The sequence below is a fragment of the Coenobita brevimanus genome, chromosome 93 (genome assembly GCF_032717465.1).
Source record: "Coenobita brevimanus isolate Jiangsu-jjx chromosome 93, ASM3271746v2, whole genome shotgun sequence".
In the NCBI taxonomy this organism is placed as follows: Eukaryota; Metazoa; Arthropoda; class Malacostraca; order Decapoda; family Coenobitidae; genus Coenobita; species Coenobita brevimanus.
In genome coordinates this window covers 14,678,080-14,698,344 of record NC_137046.1, presented here as the reverse complement: position 1 = coordinate 14,698,344, position 20,265 = coordinate 14,678,080, and the positions used below count along the sequence as shown (strand labels likewise).

At 42.2% G+C, this 20,265-nt stretch overlaps 1 protein-coding gene across 1 annotated transcript in view; it reads right to left on the bottom strand.

Moving 5' to 3' along the window:
* Window positions 1-20,265, bottom strand: part of LOC145412368 (uncharacterized) — a 417,977-nt gene that overhangs the window by 65,534 nt on the left and 332,178 nt on the right. The window contains exon 14 of the mRNA XM_080282257.1: window positions 7,476-7,603. Within this exon, the coding sequence (XP_080138383.1) occupies window positions 7,476-7,603 (128 nt within the window). The remainder of the gene's footprint in view (window positions 1-7,475; window positions 7,604-20,265) is intronic.

Genomic DNA, 20,265 nt, shown 5'->3' with positions numbered 1-20,265 from the left:
GCAACCAGTCTCTTCCTAAGCCCCAGACATCTATCATGATGCCTTCAAACTTAAACTCAAAATTCTCACCCAGTCTGAGTCAGTGTTAACTTCATTACGATCCCTATTTTACAGTGCATTTTCACTGACTAGCATTTTATATCAACTATACAAACGTCCTGCAAATCATCCTAGCTTGACAAAACGTTACTTAGTTGGCTGAGAAAAAGAGGATGCTTACTTCTCTAGAAAGTGATATGGGCACCACCTCAGAAATATTCCTGGATTCGCTCCTGTTATAATCTCTTTCCATCATAGTTCCCCCGAAACTCATAGACCTTTCCTTCTCTACCCTTCCCCCCCCTCCTCTCCCTCCTCCCACCTCACTGAGCCTTGCTGGGAGACATGTATTCGGCACATGGAAGAGGATGGTGGGAAATATGAAAAAACAGTAAGGTAAATATTTTGTTTATGAAGTTAATTCAGCAAAATTAGCTCCTTTAGTTTCATTTTACAGAAACACTTATGATACTTTATTTCTCACCCACCATCAATAATCACGACTTGCAACCTTCTTGACACAGAGGGTCGTTTTCACAGTCGTCCCCAGTTTAGTCCCCAACAGCCTGCTTACCTCCGAACACACATTTTCGTTTTCACAGTTGCCCCCAACCAGCCTTCTGAGGCCTCTGTTGGGGACAGCATTCAGGAAGTCCTGAACACATTACTGGATATTCTTGGAGACCCTGAAACCTTCCCAACAGACAGTTCAGAAAGTAATAAAGTAAAAGAATAATTATATGCAGCATATTTTCATTAATGCTTCAGTATTAGATACCCAATGTAATATTGCTGAGATAAATAACACACCCGGGATCGAAAAATAAAATTGTTTGTGTATTTGTGACTTTCTACTGTGCATCCGAATACTAGCCTTTCGCAGACTGGTGGAGGTTCCACAAAAAAAGGACCCGAAAGTAATATGAGAATCGTTGTCTAATGTATATTTTCATACAAAAATTCTAATCTCTGATGCATGATGTAATAGCTGATATAACAAACAAACCCTGTTTAGAAAACACCTCATGTTCATGTACTAATACTATATCAGATCATTAGATGATATTATACATTTGTTACATCTCCATAGTTATTTTTACTTAAGCCCTTTTTACATTATTTAGCATTCATCACGATTCAGCTTGCTCCCGATTTCAAGTATACGCGCGTGGTGAGGTTGCCGTTAGTTACCTCTTCATTCCGTTGACGTTTCTCATTCGTTATTTTTGCTGCCTTCCTACGAATTTCTTTACTCCTGAATATGTTAGTAAGAACTGAGTGAAGTGGATGTTCCAGCCATACCATTCACCACAATCATTATACTCCAGTATTTATATATTCTCAGCATTATGGAAAGTGCTGGGTTAGGTGCCTTTTTCTTCTATCAGTTTACTTCATTCATGCTTTCCCACCCAGAACTGCCAACCCTACCGCATCAACAGAGGCAGACGACCCCAGTTAGTAAGCTCCAGAAAGCCATTCTCAGCGACTATGAAATCCAACGGCTCTTGGTTCGGGTCCGGCCTCAGGCCTGAAAATATGGGGACGACTGTGAAAACGGCCTAGAAACATTATTCTTCTCACGTCTGTGGTCTTTCCCACCACCACCATTTTTCTCGGCTTTTATTTTCCCTCCCTCTCCAAAACCTTCATGAATGGATGGCCTTAAGGTAGTATAAATGATTATTTCACTTAACAGATTATTTTTTTCTAGGTCCTCATATCTTTCTTACTTTCGTCAGTCTCACTAATCAAGAAGTGATCTCAACTGCATGCACACATTCAGTTTCAAGACTAATAATATGCTATGACAATTCACTGGCCAACAGCCAATATGTTTCTCATTCATGAGTATGTGTCCCTGACTAATTTGATAGCACTAATTTCAAATCTGATATTCATTTTGCACTATCGGACCAGGATTCTTGAATAGCAAACTGAAAACATATTCAGTGTTGCATGACTCGTCTCAACTTTGTAACATATATTGAGGCACACACAGATAATACTGTGCTGATTTATGGTACAAAAATATGGAAATCCAATGCACGTGTTATTAGCAATCGATGAAGTTCTGAAAATACTTCATCACTTTGCTTTTCCGCTTGTTCAGCTGACTCTCTTCTCGTAGTAGCATCCATCAATAGTCGCCCATCATGTTGGGACTGAATTGGCCTTGATACCTGCTCACCATCATAGCAATGTCTTGGTGAAACTTTTCACAGTGCTCGTCAATGATGTCTCCGAGGTTATCTGGGAAGAAATCAAGGTGGGAGTGCAAGAAATTAATCTTCGAGGTCATCCGTGAGTCCAGAGCTCGATAAATCCATAACATGCCTGCCAACGTTTCTTTGTAGTTCTCTGCACGATGGTTTCCAAGGTAGTTCTGTGAGATACTCACGAAAGATTCTCATGCGTCCCTCTCCAGCGGGTTTAATGCCTTGATGATGTCACCATCATTAACCAGCATGAGGATCTGAGGACATTCAAGACCTCAGCTTTCAACTTGGCTTCGGATACCACGCCACCTAGCTTCAGAGACAAGTATTGAAGCCCAGTACTCATTTGATCCATGGCTTTTACTAAATTATTTGCCAAGCACAGCTTGAGATGCAGTGGCGGAAAGAATATGTTTTCTGGATCCATAAGGGGTTTGTGAAGACAGTTGAATCTTCTGGGTGCATCTTTTGGTTTTGCCGGCCATTCTTTTCTTACGCAGTGCTAGGCATTAGCTGTTCCACAAGCAGAGAAAGCACATGTTCTTTGTGTAACCGCTCTGAAGGCTTAGAAGTACACTGATCACTTTGAGATCCCCTCATATTTTCCACTAATGCTTCTCAACTCGATAGCAGAAAGCACGATCTACATAGTTCCATAGCTTTCGGTCATCTTCTTTGTGTGTGCTATTGGCATGGATGGAAGCCGATTCCTCTTGTGTAGGAGGACTGCTTTCAGAGTGTCTTTTCCTGAATCTCTAAAGAGCCTCATCCAGCTTGTATGGATCAAACTTAAAGAGTTGCTGCGTGAGACACACCGTGTCATCGCAGTAGCAAAGGTTGTTTGCCATTTTGAAAAATGCAGACAGTTGTCTATGCCGCTGACGCACGTAGTGATATCCACTCTATCTTCCAGCAGGTTACTATTCTTCTGTTGCAACCTCAGATGTCTTTGTCACTTCTTCGTCCTCTCCTTCGTTTTCTTTAGAGCCTTCTTGTTTTTCTGCGGCCCAACCTTTGTCCGTTTCTTTCTCAACCACCTCTTGCCCTTTTTTGTCCACCCCTATTCCGTTATCAGATTCCTTTTAAGTTCTTGGTTCCTCTACTTCCACCTCTCTCTCCTCTACCCCACCTATATCGTCATCTACTTCCGCGCCCGTGTCACATCCTTCGCGTTCTCAGCCACGCCCCTCCCACCCTGCCACTCCCCTTCAGTCGGTCAAGAAACGTAAAGGCCATCGTGGGTCGCATCCTGTTCCCCAAAAGCGCTGCATGCCTCCTCTCTCCTCCAGATCTGACTTCCGTCCACTTCGTCATGGATCTTCGGGTGACAGTTCTCCTGAAACTATACAGAAAGTTACACGGTTTCTTCAGGATACTTCTTCACCATCGTTTGTTCCAACCACTGGTGCAACCGTCCCCATTTCCACTTCTACAATTACCGTTTCTGCCGATGTTCACTCCCCTCCTCTCACTCTTCCTTCCACTCCTCTTCCCCCTGAGGCTGCAGCCTCTACATCCTTTACCACTATTTCCCTTATTTTCATTCTTTACCGTAATTTCCCTTATTTTCGTCCTTTACCATAATTTCCCTTATTTTCCTCCTTTATCATATTTTCACTCTGTGATGCGACTTAGTGCTACATGGTCTTTGTTACCTGATGCTACCTTTTCATTTCATTTCATTTCATTTCCAGCAGGTTACGCTGCATCAGTCGTGATCTCAGGAGCTCTCCCTGTTTTTTTTTTTTTTTTTTTTTTTAAGACAAATCAAGGTCCTATATCAGATCATGAAGGGCTCCCTGGTTGAATGGTTTGGGCCCACTGTTTCCTGAGTCGTCCTTGTAGTCATCATCCATGGGACTATGACTGAAATCAGATTCGCTGTTTAACTCGTGTTCAGCAGGTGGGTTTGGAACCAGTAGTTCTGAACTGTGTGGCACTGGTCGGATTGCAAAAGCAATATTGGGATACTGTACTGTGGTTCGTGTCTTGACAGTTATTCCTTTGATGTTCGTGAGACAGAAATAGCAGTCATTGCTGTGCTCTTCGGGCTTTCGCCACACCATTGGTACAGTGAATGGCAAACCCGATCTTCGTTTTCCATGCATCTTTTCACTCACGTAATTGACACAGGACCTACACGTCATGTGAGGCGCCCATTTCTTGTCATGGTAGCCCAATGGACATTTCAAGTAGTTTTTGCAGTTCACTTGAACAACCTTCGTGATGGATTTCTTGAAGCTTTTCTGGGGTGAACGCTCCACAAATGTAACAAACGGTCAGGATCGTTTACACATTTGCGGCGTTCCATCTTTCACCACTGTCAAAGTGATTGAGAATTTCTGCAAGAATACAAGTGGAAACAGTATATGCAACCTGCAACAAAAATACAAATTTAATCAATGGAACTAAACAAACAAATGTATGAGTCACATCCTGTGAGCAAGATAAACCAATATACTGGTTTTCAAGAACCGGACCAGATACGTCCTTACTGATGGCATCCTCGAGTTGAGCACCTTCGATTTCCCTAGAATCAGACCATTTCAATGCAGAACCATGAAGTATATATTTTTTTTCGTTGACCAGTGTATAATGCATCACAAGTCATATTATAGGTAGACAGACTGTTCTGAACGTGAAACCGGTCTATGGCAGGCTCAAATTACCCATCTACTGCAGTCCACAATCCTACTTTCTGGGGACAAGGAAAGAGCTGAGTGACGCTCGGATCACAGAGCAGTGGAGACTCCTGGTCATGTAGGTGTTACCATGTGAAGGCGTCCTCTACAGCGCCTACAGCATGCTAATGGCTGCTTGTTGGTGTCTAGTATTTACAATATTATGTTGTCCCAAATTTTCTGGTATAATAATGTTGCGTGAAACTGAAACGCTTATAAAACAACATATTCATTGTGGATAGCTTTGGAGCTTTCTCGTCATAATTCGATGTGTTCGTTCCACAGCTGCCAGGTTCATCCATCGTAAGCTTTACTATCTGTAGCCATGATGAAACAACAAAAGAATCCTCTTAAACAGCAAGAAGTCAAACATAATAATATAATAGTAGTAATAATAATAATAATAATAATAATAATAATAATAACAATAATAATAATAATAATAATAATAATATTAATAATAATAATAATTATAATATTAATAACTAAGCCTGGGCAGGTTTATATCCAATGGCTGGATGGGGTTTATTATTCACCTAATGCCATTCAGAGATGAGAGAGTTTGGACCAAAATCCCTAGACCCGGGTTCCTACACTCTTCATGGGGCAACACAGGATTAGATAATGAATGAATGATTAATAATAATAATAATAATAATAATAGTAAGGTCGATGTGCATTTTCTTGCTGTGCATTAAATAACATGGAAACTGCCTACACAATCTTGTATATGTATGCTAATTTTTTTTTTTATAGTCATGTACCCACAATCCTTTATTTTGATCGTTTTTATTTTTGAAAGAGGGCTGCCCTCCCAAGAATCACTGGGGGGGTCACACTCCCCAAATATCACATTATTTGGAGAGTTTGTTGTACAAGTACTAAGACCAATATATGCCCTCCTTTCACTATTTCTGAGAATGTTAAATTTGGTTAGGGGGGGCTGCCCCCGTAAAAAACATGACTAGAAAACTTCATATAGTGGAAGACCGTTGGAGTAACCAGACAAACCCATCTGGGAAGATTTATCCAGAGCTAGTTTTTATTTTTGTGAGGAGGGTGACTCTCCTAGGAATCATTGTGGGGGATCACACTCCCCAAGTATCACATTACGAATGAGAGTCAGCTGTACAACTTGTACTAAGATATCAGAGGTATTTCAGCCTTCCCTTCACTACTGAGAATGTTTTGTTTGGTGAGGGGGGCTGACCCACCTAAAAATAATGGTTGAAAACTTTATATAGTGGACGACATTGTCATGAAACCAGACGAAATGATCTGAGAAGTTCCACTGTAATCCATGAGATTAATTTCCCCTACTGCTGAACGTTTTAACTTTTAGGAAGAGGGACTAACCCCCAAGGAATCATTAGGGAAGCACGTTCCCCAAATATCGCATTGCAGATGGGAGTCCATTGTACAATATGGTCTAAGATATGAAAGCCATATCTGCCCTTCTTCCACTGTTTCTACGAATTTCTATATTTGGTGAAGGGGGAGGGGGCTGGCACCACCCTCAAATTCATGGTGGTAAAATTATGTACAATGTAAACTCCTCCCAGTAACCAGCAGAACTCACGTGGGAAGTTTCATCTAAATCCACCAATTAGCCTAGAAGGAGTTAAAGCACACACACACACACACACACACACACACACACACACACACACACACACACACACACACACACACACACACACACACAGAGGTAACCTGAATCTAGTGTAACAGTGTAGGGCACGTTGCAGAAGATGCCATGCTTCTTCGCAGGACTCATAATAATCTTAATTGTTGTAGCAGTAGTAACATACTCTTTTCACTCTATCTTGGCCTAAATCTTCACCTTTTTGCACCTTATTTCATGTAACTCATTGGCAGAAAAGGACATACTCTGGTTCTGTATCCGATCCATAACACTTAGTCGTAACTAGCATCATATTCGAGTTTTAGCCTATTGTTGAGACTTAGCGTTCAAGATGTAGAGATCGGAGTTTTAGGGCAAGTTAGAGTGATATTACTATGTTTCCAAGCCTTTCATTGCACGAGGTCACGACTGTATTCGTAAATGCTAAAAGCTAAAATGGGTGTGTGCTAATTTAAACTGGCACACTGACAAAAGATACGAACATACTACGTGTTTTTCGCCTTGTTTTCATTTTGCCCACTGTAAATCAAAACAGGTGGAATATGGTTTTGATGATGATGATGATGATGATGATAAAAGTACGCCTATCACTCTAAGATGTCGTTCTTTATAATGGTGATGATGATGAGAGTACGCCTGTCACTCTGAGATGTCATTCTTGATGATGGTGATGATGATGAGAGTAATCATATAATCGTAAGAGGTCCCTGAATATGATGATGATGATGATGATGATGAAAGAATACGTATTATTCTGAGAGGTCCCTTCCAAGCTGCATGAAATTGCCCCCCCCAAAAAAAAAAAAAAAAAAAAACCTACTAAGTGAAAGAGTAAGAGTTCCTATACAGCAGGGATTAAAATTAATAAGTTATATATATAGAATCACTGACCTGATGGAACCAGGATATTTTGTAGGCGGGAGGGTTGGCGTCCACGTTACAGTTGAAGTAGATGTCTCGCCCTTCCAGCACCACCTCACTCCCACCTCCACCCACCTCCACTGTCACTGCTGGTGGGTCTGGAGCGGTAGTCAAAAGTTTAATTTAGTTCTAAAATGAGAGAGAGAGAGAGAGAGAGAGAGAGAGAGAGAGAGAGAGAGAGAGAGAGAGAGAGAGAGAGAGAGATGACTCAGCAAGAGGTGTTAGCTGGAGGGTGAGACGGATCACCTTGTATACCTCCACTGTACGAGTTAATGAGGTCCAAGAGAGGTGCTGGAGAGGGTGAAGAAGGAGTGTAGGAGGGAAGGGAATACTTAGAGGCGCATAGGGACACACATATAGGGAAAGGTGGTGGATATGTGGGGAGAAAATAGGCTGATTTTGATGAAAATGTGTGGACATAATAAGAGTGGGTAGGTTTGGCAGGACGAGAGAGAGAGAGAGAGAGAGACAGAGACAGACAGACAGACAGACAGACAGAAGGAGGAGAGTATGAATGCAGAGACATACACGAAGAAATAAAATAGGATCAAAAGCCTCTCGGCCCTGTTGGGTCGCTCAGCACTTGTCCAATATGAAACGCCAAGAACTCGGGCCCCAAACTGTCGATGAAGAGGGTCGCTCAGTATGCCTCCGCCAAGCCTTGCACACGAACTCACTATACAACCTCCATGACAGGGTTCATTGTGGGTTAAAAAGAGACTAAATTAAGTTGACCTCATATGACCCTGACCTGTGATTCCTTGACCGTGCTGATCTAATCAGTTCATCTTCCCTTCATACTGTATTACCGACAAAGGTTTGCTGGAAATCCCTTGAAGGGTTCAGAAGACATCGTTCCCACACCCATATGATCTTGATCTTTGACCCCTTGACCTTGCTGACCTAGTCAGTTCATAGTCCCCTTAATACTGTATCACTGACAAAAGTTTAGTCAAAATCTGTTGAGGGGTTCAGCAGATATCGCACCTACAGCCATATGACCTTGACCCTTGACCTTCCTGACCTAATCAGTTCAACATCTTTTCATACTCTATCACTGACATAAGTTTGGTCAAAATCCAGCAAGAGGTTCAGGAGATATCTCGCCCATAAGGGAATAAACTAGGTCGCCTCCTTGACCTTGACCTTTGACCCTTTGATCTAGCTGACCTACTTAATTCATCATCTCCTCATTCTGTCACTGACAAAGGTTTGGTAGAAATCCGTCCATGGGTTCAGGAGTTATCACGCCCAAAATAGTGTTATGGGTGCATGGACTCGTGAACAGACTTATTCAAATGATAAGTGCTCTCTGAACCACACTTCGCATTGGTGCAAGTCCTTTGTGGCCTACAAGGCCTCAAATACTTGCCCAAATGAGAGCCATCTCAGAACAGCTACAGCCACCATCATCACCACGACTATCACCACCACCATCATCATCACAGCTACCACCACCACCAAAGTTACCACCTCCACCATCATCGTCACAGCAATCACCACCACCACCACCATCGCAGTTTTTCACCACCACAACCGTCATAGTTACAACCACCTCCACCACCACAGCTGCCACCACAAACATTACGAACACAGCTACCACCATTATCACAGCTACCACCATTATCACAGCTACCACCACCACTATCATCACAGCTATTACCACCACTGGCACCACTACAGCTACTTCCATTTTATACTGAATAATATCACCTGTTCATAGCACAGACATCGGAGTGTGGATGTTGCCTCTCTTTCTCTCTCTCTCTCTCTCTCTCTCTCTCTCTCTCACTCTCTCTGCAGAGATGTATGAAACTTCATGGGAATGCCCCACCGCCTCTTGCATATGTGCGTATTGTGACGCCAATGGGAACAATTAATACTGGCCAAAAAAAAACTTCAAAAAATATCCCTTACCAATAAATTGAATGTGGCTCATTTGGGGCCCAATTTCCACAATTCTGCTAAGTTTCATTTTTTTTTTTGGGGGGGAGGTGACACACACACACACACACACACACACACACACACACACACACACACACACACACACACACACACACACACGATTAAAGCATCTCTCTCCATATAAAGCTTAAACGTCAAATTCGCATATCTCATAAACCAAAGGAGACATCAACTTGAAATTTTTCTAAACATGCCTGGCATAATGGGGAGGGTTTATAGGAATAAATCATTGAAATCTAAAATTTTGAAATTTTGGTCGATTTTTGCTATTTCGATTTTAGTACAATAATGCTCCATTGAATAATTATATTTTATGCAAAAAGAAATCTGTGAAACCAAAGTCATCAAATAGAAAAGTGCAAGATTATTTGGTGCTCGACTTTTACTACCAAATCTTTGACCAAACAAACCAGATTATCAGGAATTTGTCTGTACCAGGGTTGTCACCGCCTGAGTTTGTCACAGCCGGACTTGTCGCAGTGGGATTCAGTAAGTATCCTTCTTCATTTTTTTGCAGTTTTGAAAGCACGAACTTCACAAAAATGTCAAAGTCTTCAGATTTTTTAGAATTTGTATTGAAAACACCGAAAAATTTTCTTATGCATTCTTCGCGGAACTTCTACATGTTTTTAAAATAGGGTAAATAGCTTATGGTGCCAAAGGTACCAGGGGATCGAAAGGCCCCACTGGTGATTTGCTTGGCGGAGTCCGCCCGTATTAAATAAGTGAAATTTGAAGAGCAAATATATATGAACAGATGTGGAGAGATGAAAGACGTAAAGCTGGATATGACGAGAGAGAGGGAGAGAGAGAGAGAGAGAGAGAGAGTTAACAATTAAGGAGGGAATTCTGAAAACACAGTAACTTGTGTGTATAGAAGTATGGTCTGTGAGAAAAGGACACCATGATGTAAAATAGATGTAGAAACAGAGAAAAAAAAAAAGAAAACAAGTTTGGTAGGACATAAGGTAAAGAGATTAGTAAGTGAAGGATATGGGACTGATCGACACAAATTTGAAGTGGAACGTGAAATGTTCGATAGTGCATCTTTTTTTTTTATGCAAGGAAGAAGGAACCAAGGCTGAGCCCACATTATTGTTCCTTCCAAGAAAGAAACAAAAACAAAAGAGAGACAAATTCAACATCCATTTATTTCGAGATGCCTGGACACACTGCGTTTGAAAGATGGGAGATCATAGGAAGTAGGAAATACAGACAGAGGGAGACAGTTCCAGAGTTGACCTGTTGCATAAATGAACGACTGGGAGTAATGGCTAATTCTTGCATTATAGAGTTGGACAGAAAAGGATGAGAGTTTGTTATCAGACGGGTGCTACGCGCCCATCATAGAGGTGGAGGGATGCAAGAAGACAGTTCAGAGGAGCAGTGACCATTGAAGTCGCGATAGAATAGAGATAAAGAGGCAACAGTGAGGCGAAGAGACAAAGGTTGAAGGGAGCCAGTAAGAGGAGGAGAGTTGATGAGGCGAATAGCCTTTGACTCCTTTGAGAAAAGCTGTATGTGGGGACCCTCCCCACAAATGAGAGTTGTACTCTAAACAGGGGAGAATGAAACCCCTGTATAAAGTCAACAACTGTCCAGGAGTAAAGAAGGCACAGAGTCGGCTTAGCACACCCAACCTCTTGGAAGCATATTTTACAAGGGATGCAATATGATCTTTCCAAGATAAGTCCCATGTGAATGAAACCCCAAGCATGTTCAGGGATGATGCAGGATTGACCTGGATATTATTAAACATTAGCAGGTATTCCTGTGGAAGATTTTGACAAGTTGTTAGGTGTAAAAACTGAGTCTTTGATGCATTAAAAACAATCAGATTATTTTTACCCCAGTCAGAGATACGAACCAAGTCAAACATTAGGTGTGCCATAGCCTTATCCCTTGTTTGTTGAAGTAAATGCTGGGATGGACGTTGCGGGAACTAAATGAAAAGATAAAAGGTGGAATCATCAGCGTACGAGTGGATAGGGCTAGATGTACAGCTTAGAAAATCATTGATGAATAAAAGGAAGAGAGTTGGTGATTGGACAGAGCCCTGAGGAACACCACTGTTAATAGATCTAGGAGAAGAACGATGGCCGTCTACAACAACAGCTATAGAACGACAGGAAAGGAGGCACAGATAGAGGTATAGAAACCGTAAGAGGTCAATTTGGAAATTAGAGATTTATGCCAAACTCGATCGAAAGCCTCTGAGATGTCAAGTGCAATGACAAAGCTTTCGTCAAAGTCCCGAAAGGAGGATGACCAGGAATCTGAAAGGTAGGAGAGACGATCACCAGTGGAGCATCCCTGACGGAACCCATACTGACGATCAGAAAGAAGGTTGTAATAGGAAAATGTTTTAAAATTTTTCTGTTAAGAATGGACTCAAAAACTTTTGAAACACAGGATGTTACAGCAATTGGACGATACCTAGAAGGTTTGGAAAGGTCACTCTTCTTTGGGATTGGCTGAATGAGAGCAAACTTCCAGCAAGAAGGAAAGGTACATGTAGAAAGACAAAGGCGAAAGAGTTTACTTAGGCAGGGTGTAAGCACAGAAGCACAGTTCTTGAGGACAACAGGAGGGACCCCATTAGGCCCATATATCTCGTTAGTATTGAGGCCAGTGATGGCAGAAAATACATAAGCTGAAGAAATTTTAATGTCAGCCATGAGGAAGTCAGAAGGGGGAAAATGATGGAGGAACAGCACTGGAATCGTCTAAGGTGGAATTGGAGAAAATCTGAGCAAACAGATGTGCTTTATCAGTAGAAGAAATAGCTACAAAGGCATCAGAGTAGAAAAGAGGAGGGAAGGATGATGAGGTAAAGTTGTTAGAAAGGTTTTGGCAAGGTGCCAGAAGAAGCGGGAAGAATTCGAGTTGGAGAGTTGAGAGCATTTAGTGTGGATGAAATTATTTTTTGCGGAGAGAAGAGCAGACTTAGCACGATTCCGGGCAGAAACATATAAAAGACGTGATTCGGTGGTGGGTTGGCTCCTGTACCTTTTATAGGCCCTCTCCTTGTTGTGGACAGCATTAGAACAAGGGTGATTAAATCAAGGCTTTCTTGCATTAGTCAGAGGATATGAGAATGGAATATATGCCTCCATGCCTGAGAGAATAACCTCCGTAATGAGCAAGGCACACTCAGATGGCTCCTGGCCACGGAAGCAATAATCATTCCAGGGAAAATCAAAGAAGTAATAACTGATGGCCTCCCAATCTGCAGCTCCAAAGTGCCACAGACGATGTTTCTTTGAAGGGTCCACAGGCCGTAACGGAGCAATAGGACACGTTAAAGTAACAAGGTTATGATCGGAGGAGCCCAACGGAGAGAAAGGATCAACAATGTAAGCACAAGGATTAGCTGTAAGGAAGAGGTCAAGTATGTTGAAGCTCTTTCCAAGACGGTCAGGGATATGGGTAGGGTGCTGTACAAGCAGCTCTAGGTCTTACAGATAGAAAAGATGAAGGCTTGTTCACCAGGTGGATCAGTGAAAGGAGAGGAGAGTGAACATTGAAATCTCCTAGAATGGAGATTTCAGAGAAAGGAGTAATGGATAGAATGTGTTCCATTGTAGAAGTAAGTTAGTTGAAGAATTTTTGATTGTCAGTCGAATTAGGAGATAAATAAACAGTGCAGATATCTTTAGTCAGAGAATGACAGGAGACCCGAAGCCAGAGTGTAGAGAATTCAGAAGAATCAAGTCCAGGAACACGAGAGCAAGGTAGGTCGTTGCGTACATACACGCAACATCCACCTTTGGCTTTGAAATGAGTATAGAGAAGGTAGGAGGATACAGAGAAGGGTTTGCTGTCAGTTGCCTCAGACAGCTGAGTCTCAGTAAGAAAGAGAAGTTGACGTTTAGAGGAGGAGAGGTGGTGTTCAACAGAAAGAAAGTTAGAGGAAAGGCCGCGAATGTTGCAGAAATGAAGAAGGAGTGAGTCAGACAGTGGATCCAGGCAACTCAAAGAGTCGTTACCGGAAGAGGGGTGGATGTATAGGGGCATTTATGGTCCCCCCCTCCCCCTTGGGACTCCGAGGCATTGTGGTTTTGAGCCATTTTCCTTTAATTTAACTTTGAAAAGGAAGTGTAATGTGTACTGTGCATGTAGTTTAGTGATGATAGAGAAACTTGTATTGGAGAGCATGCTGGCCTACTCTATGTGTTACTGAAACACTGAAAAAGTTCAGCAAAGGGGGGTGGTCGGGACCTGGTCCCGAGTGCTGATGCAACGGGAGCTCCAGCTCTCCCTTTCATCAGCTTTCCATCCGCCTTGGGAATACTGCCCTGCTCGACTGGTGCTACAGACTACTCCTGCAATATGTGCGTGCATATGTGTGTGTGTGTGTGTGTGTGTGTGTGTGTGTGTGTGTGTGTGTGTGTGTGTGTGTGTGTGTGTGTGTGTGTGTGTGTGTGTGTGTGTGTGTGTGTGAGAAAGAGAGGAGGGGAAAGAAAAGAGATTTAAAAGTGAATGTATGCAAAAAGCCTTATCAGGGAAAAGATGTAATATCGGGGGGAAAAGAAGATGCTGATAGATGCACGTAAAAAGGTGGAGAAAATGCAGTTAGGAAATCGTATGAGAGAGAGAGAGAGAGAGAGAGAGAGAGAGAAGAGAGAGAGAGATGGAGGGGGGGGTAGATGTTAAGGCAGTAATGATGAAGACCTTGGGAAGAAGACTGAAACAGGAAATTAGAAGACATATGAATGGGCGCTGTGGTAAGCGAGGAAGCGAGAAGAAGGGGGAATGAAAGGCAGCAGCAAGTGAAAAGAAGGAGAGCGTGTGGGGCCCAAGGTCGTTAGTAAGGACACAGGGAGAAATAAAGCAGAGGGGAATACAGCAGGCGCCCAAGGGGATGTGTAAGGAGGTAACTCTATGTGAAGAGGCTTGGCTAGGTAAACTGAAGAGAAGACAGGAACAAGTGCCCTTCAGGGATGAAAGCACTCCACATTCTCAGAGAGAGAGAGAGAGAGAGAGAGAGAGAGAATCATGTACAAAGCGTGTGTGCCAGATGAAACCTTTTCATGTCAGGATTTCGCTCAGATGATTAAAGCAGCAGGCATAATGAAAACCAGAAGGAGATGCTTTTCCTGTTTTCTGATTTGTCGCAGATAATTCCTCTATGTAAGCCAAAATGAACATGTTTTTGTCTTCAGCAAAAAGAAAATAGGAAAACTGTTTAAATTACCTACCCCTTAACCCTAATCAGCTAGGTAAAGAATCTGCTCTTAGTCTGATGAAAATATTGAAGTGCATCTCTAACGAGGAAAGGTTTAAGATGAAAAAGACACTGAGGAGATTAATGAAGGTAACCAGGACCTTAGCACTGCTTCACGTCAGTTAGGGAAGCCCCTTTGCATCTTTTTCTTAGCGATTTATTTATAGATGCTGCTAGTCAATATCAATTTGTATGTTTTTTATGCTGAAAATGGTGGAATTGAAATGACTGCACGAAAGATGGCTGATAGAAATAATAAATAAAATGAGTAGCTTAGGAAGAGGTGTTAGGGAGCATCCTTCTATCTATCTATCTATAGCCCGACGCCCTAATCCCGCAAAGGGTGGCCGCAGACAAAACGCCTCCAAGTCACTTTGTCACCCACCATTTGACTCCCCTCCCCCCATCTCACCCCCCCCTCCCTCATATACCTCTCAACTCCATCCCTCCACCTCATCCTCGGTCTACCCCTCCCTCTCCCTCCCTCCACCTCACCTACATACACCCTCTTAGTCAGTCTTTCATTCTCCATCCTCTCCACATGTCCAAACCACCTCAGTGTATTTCTCCTAATCTTTTCAACCACATCCACATCTACCCCACAACGTTCCTCCACTTCTTCATTCGTCAACCTGTCCCTCCATGTCACTCCACATGCTCCTCTCAAGTAACTCATTTCCACTGCTCTCACTCTTGACTTGTTCCCTTCTTGCAAGGTCCACGCCTCGCTTCCATACGTCAGGGTAGGGATCACAATACCATCATGCAGTGACTTCTTAACTTCCATACTCACCTCCCTATTTCTCATCACTGCTTTCAGTGTACCAACAACCTTCCTTCCCTGCTGTACCCTTTCATTTACTTCATCCCCCAAAGTTCCATCCTTACTCATCACACTACTCAAGTACTTGAATGCACTCACATTCTCCATATCCTCACCATCCAACCTCACTGCACACTCTGTGACTTCATTCCTCTCAAACACCATAACTTTACTTTTGTTTACATTAACTTTCAGCTTCCTCCTCCTACACACTGTCCCAAATTCATTCACCAAACCTTGCAACTCCCATTCATCTTCACTCAACAATACTGTATCATCAGCAAACAGCAACACCGGAAGCTTCCAAATCTCACCCTCATTCATTAGGGCCACCCCCACATCCACTGCCCTACCTTGAACCTCCTTTACAACCCCATCCATATATATATTAAACAGCCATGGAGACATTACACACCCCTGTTTCAGTCCCACATTGAGATCAAAGAACTCACTCAGCTCACCATCCACTCGCACCGTAGCCCTAGCTCCCTCATACATACTCTTCACAGCACTCAACAATTTCCCCTCCACTCCATATATTCTTAATACCTTCCACATACCTTGCCTATCTATTCTGTCATAAGCTTTCTCCAAGTCCATGAAGGCAGCATACACTTTCCTTCCCTTCTCTAGATACTTCTCCACTAAACATATTAGAACAATTATCTGGTCTACACACCCTTTTCCCTTCCTAAATCCCCCTTGTTCTTCTCCAACTAGCTCCTCTGTCATATGCCTAACCCTATCAATGAGTATTCTACCATATATTTTACCAGTCACACTAAGAAGGCAAATACCCCTATGGTTACCACATACTTCTCTCTCCCCTTTTCCTTTGTACAGAGGAACAATTATACCTGATTTCCAGTCCTCTGGAACCCTTCCCTCTTCCCAAGCCAATCTACACAACTTCCATATCCACTCCACAACAATCTCACCCCCATACCTAAGCATTTCACCACACACTCCATCAATTCCTGGGGCCTTTCCCAGCTTAATCTTCTTCATCGCTTCCACTACTTCCGACCTACTGATCTCTTCCTCCCTCCTCTCATCTCTTCTTCTCCCAGCCATTCCCCAACCACTTATACTCACACTGCTCTCACTCTCTACATTCAACAAATCCTCAAAGTGCTCCTTCCATCTCCTCACTTTCTCTCTCTTCTCCACCAACAATCTATTATTCCTATCTTTCACTCCCCTACTATTTCCCCTTTCACACTGCCTTACTTTCTTTACCTCCTTCCAAAACAATTTCTTACTCTCCCTCCATTTCACACTCAGATTCCTCCCAAACTCTTCATCCACTTTCTTCTTACTCTCCTTCACCAGTCTCTTAACCTCCCTTCTCCTGCTCACATATACCTCTCTCTTCTCTCTCTCATCTTCTCCCCTACCTCTACTCGCCAACCATTCACCATATGCCTTCTTCTTTTGTTCCACAGCTCGTTTCACCTCATCATTCCACCATGCTGTCCCTTGCACACCCTTGCATCTCCTCTTCACTCCACAAACCGCCTCACACGCTGCGCTTATCTCTTCCGTGAATATCTTACATACGTCTTCCACCCCTTCCATCTGCTCTACAGTAGCTCATACCTTCCCAATCTTTCTTCCACTATGCTCTTATACTCTGTCCTTTTCTCACTATCTTGCAATTTCTCCACTCTTCTCACAGGAGCTGCTTCCTCCTGTCTTCCCCTTCGCCTCCTCAACCACTTTCTTTGCAGCTCTACCTTGGCCATCACTAAGTGATGGTCCGAGACTCCATTCCCCCACCCTCTCCACACCCTTGCATCCAACACTTGTCTTCTCATTCGCTCATCCACACACACGTAATCTATCATTGCCTTTCGTTCAACAAGTTCACCATCCATCCTCCTCATTACTCTCCATGTATACCGGTGGATCATCTTAACCAATGATAATATGTGCCACTGAATTCAATTACTAATATTTTAGTTTAGCATGCCTAGTTCCACACTGTTATGTTTAACTTAGACGTTATATTCAACTTAGAAGTTTCTTGTAAAGGTATCAAAGGGAATTGAGCAGACTATAATATCTTTCTTTTCTTTTTTTTTTTTTACGTGTCCGACTCTGGGCAAAGGCTTCAGGGCATATTTCTCGGGGGCAGTGACCTATCCCAAGGCCCAGTAGTCCTCCTACTCCTCAACATGTCACCACTTCGGCGCTAACACATTAATCCATGCTGAATACATGCAAGGGCTGTCTCATACAGGATTGGTGTATTGGTATTAGCGGGGGTATTTTACATGTCGGCGGGTCATCTGGTAGATCAAGAAAGTCTGCTTTTTAGGAAATTCAAATCCTTAAACTGTTCCCTGCCCCAGCCGGGATTCGATCCTGGGTCCCTTCAGTTTGAAAAATCTGTTCTAAACTAAACTATTTCCTCTGGTGATTGCAACAATGAAAACTAAACAATACGGTGACTCTTCTCTATTCACTTCAACTGGCGAAAAATTGCCGTCATTTCATCTTTAATGCTGAGCTGTGATAGTGATTAACGATAGAAGACGTGCTATTGGACGTATGGAGAGCGGTGTATTCTTATTTTTTCCAAAGCTACGAGAAATAAAGTAAAACAGAACAAAAATCACCTGGTTAAAATGATAGGACTATAATTTGTGAAGAATGCTGGGCCTGTCGAAAACAAATGGTTGTGTTGATATATTAACTAGCCTTGATACTAAAGCTAAATGTAGGTGTGTGAAGTTGTGGCAGACATCAATGAACGTCGTAGGAAGTTAGTTATCCGTGGTGTGTTAACCAGATCTGATGCTGGTTCTGTGATCCTGAATAGAGTGAGAAGGTCTTTCCAGAAATGAGGGCGTGATGTTCGTTGATGTTCGGGGCAATTTTAGTCAAACCAGGAGACTGTACGGTAGAGGCGGCCTTTGCCTTTATAGGGTAGGAAAAGCTATGTTAGATAGGGTTCTAGATGAGTGTTAGGGATGCTTTGGGAGTAACAGATATGTGGAAGGAGGCCAATGGGGGTAAGGTACGTGAGGTGCGACCAGATCATCAAGATAATCAGGTGCATCTGACCTCACCTCATGTGCAGATAGACAATCAAGGGATTTATTAGGAACGAGGGAATGGTAAGTCAGCGGCTTGTAGGAGCACTGCCAATCGACTGAGGATTTAGACTGTTAAACAGGACTAATTTTAGTTTGTCTTACAGACCTAATAGGTCCAGCCATACTTTGAATATTAGGTATGTGAATGTGAGAAGTGCTGTTTCAAAGTGAGACAAATTCTTATGCAAATACCGATAATCTCAAAATAAATTATCATCACAGAATCATGGTTAAATTCTCGTGACAAGCCCATTATTAAAGAAGAGTCATACAAAACTCGACAACGGTTGAAAAATTGCGACTGCAGAGAACCTGCAGGGGATTCTGTTATTTATTAAAAACCACTTAAATATAGCACTAATCAGTAAACTGCATGATGAAGTTCTTTGTATGTCGAAAATAACACAGAGTAATTAATCCACAAGTTTCAGTTTAATTACAGACCAACTATAGGCTTTCCATTTTATGAAGGCAGTTTGGGTGGGGTCTCCTAAGACCTCACACCGCTAGCTCTGTTGCCACATCGCCGCCACACACGTGCTTCTCCCCCCCCCCTCTCTCTCTCTCTCATATTTATATTTATATTAACTACTTCTAATTTTATTTTCTTTATTTTTTCTCTTGTTTTGAATTTTGATGGGCAAGCTTCCATGGCGGGAGACTGACCGAGTATGACCCGCACACACAAGCCTATCTCTCGTGTCACTCCACTTGACAACGTCGCAAAAGCAACGCTGACAAGTCTTATGGGATTTATACTATACTGTAGTTTTTTTTTTTATTACTTTTATACAGAGTATTTAAAATTCCTTTATAAGTAGTTACTAACTTAGAATAGGAGAGAGAGAGAGAGAGAGAGAGGGAGAAAGAGGTGAGGAGGCATAATTACACGTGTGTGGCAGCAGTAATGTGGCAACAGAGCTAGTGGTGTGAGGTCTTAGGTGGCCCCACCCAAACTGCCTTCATAAAATAGAACGCCTATAAGTTACACAAGGAAAATAACAAATAATTGTACAGCAAAATAAAATTCTAATAGAAGATAAGCATGACATTAGTTTGGAGGGCTTCATTAATTCATATACTGATTGAAAAAGTTCGTATACAGACAAAGAATGGAACAAGTTATTAGAAGTAGTCGAGACATTTTTAAGTCAGGGAGTGGATACACCAAAGTGTGCCAATGATGTACTGGATCTAGCCCAAACATCAAACTGTGGTCTACTAAAATTTGTGTGGCGTTGGCGAAAATTTTAGTGACATTGATCATATCATTTGACTTGACGTTAACATCAACTGTAAGACCAATGTAAACAGCCTTTTAGTACCTAACTCTAAAAAAGATAGTTTCGATAATATAAGAAATGAAATTCCCAAGATCATCTGGATTAAGTTATTCTAAGTGGATACTTTCGAAGAGCTGTGGGAAAAATCACAGATCAACTGATGTCTATCGAATAATATATATATATATATATATATATATATATATATATATATATATATAAAGAATTACATGAAGAAATAATCACATTAACCCGTCACGTCCCGAGGTTTTCCGCACCTATGACATCCCCCAGTCCCGAGCCTTTTTGGAAAAATTTTTTTTTTGCTAAAACTTCCGCTTAGGTCGAGAAACGAAGG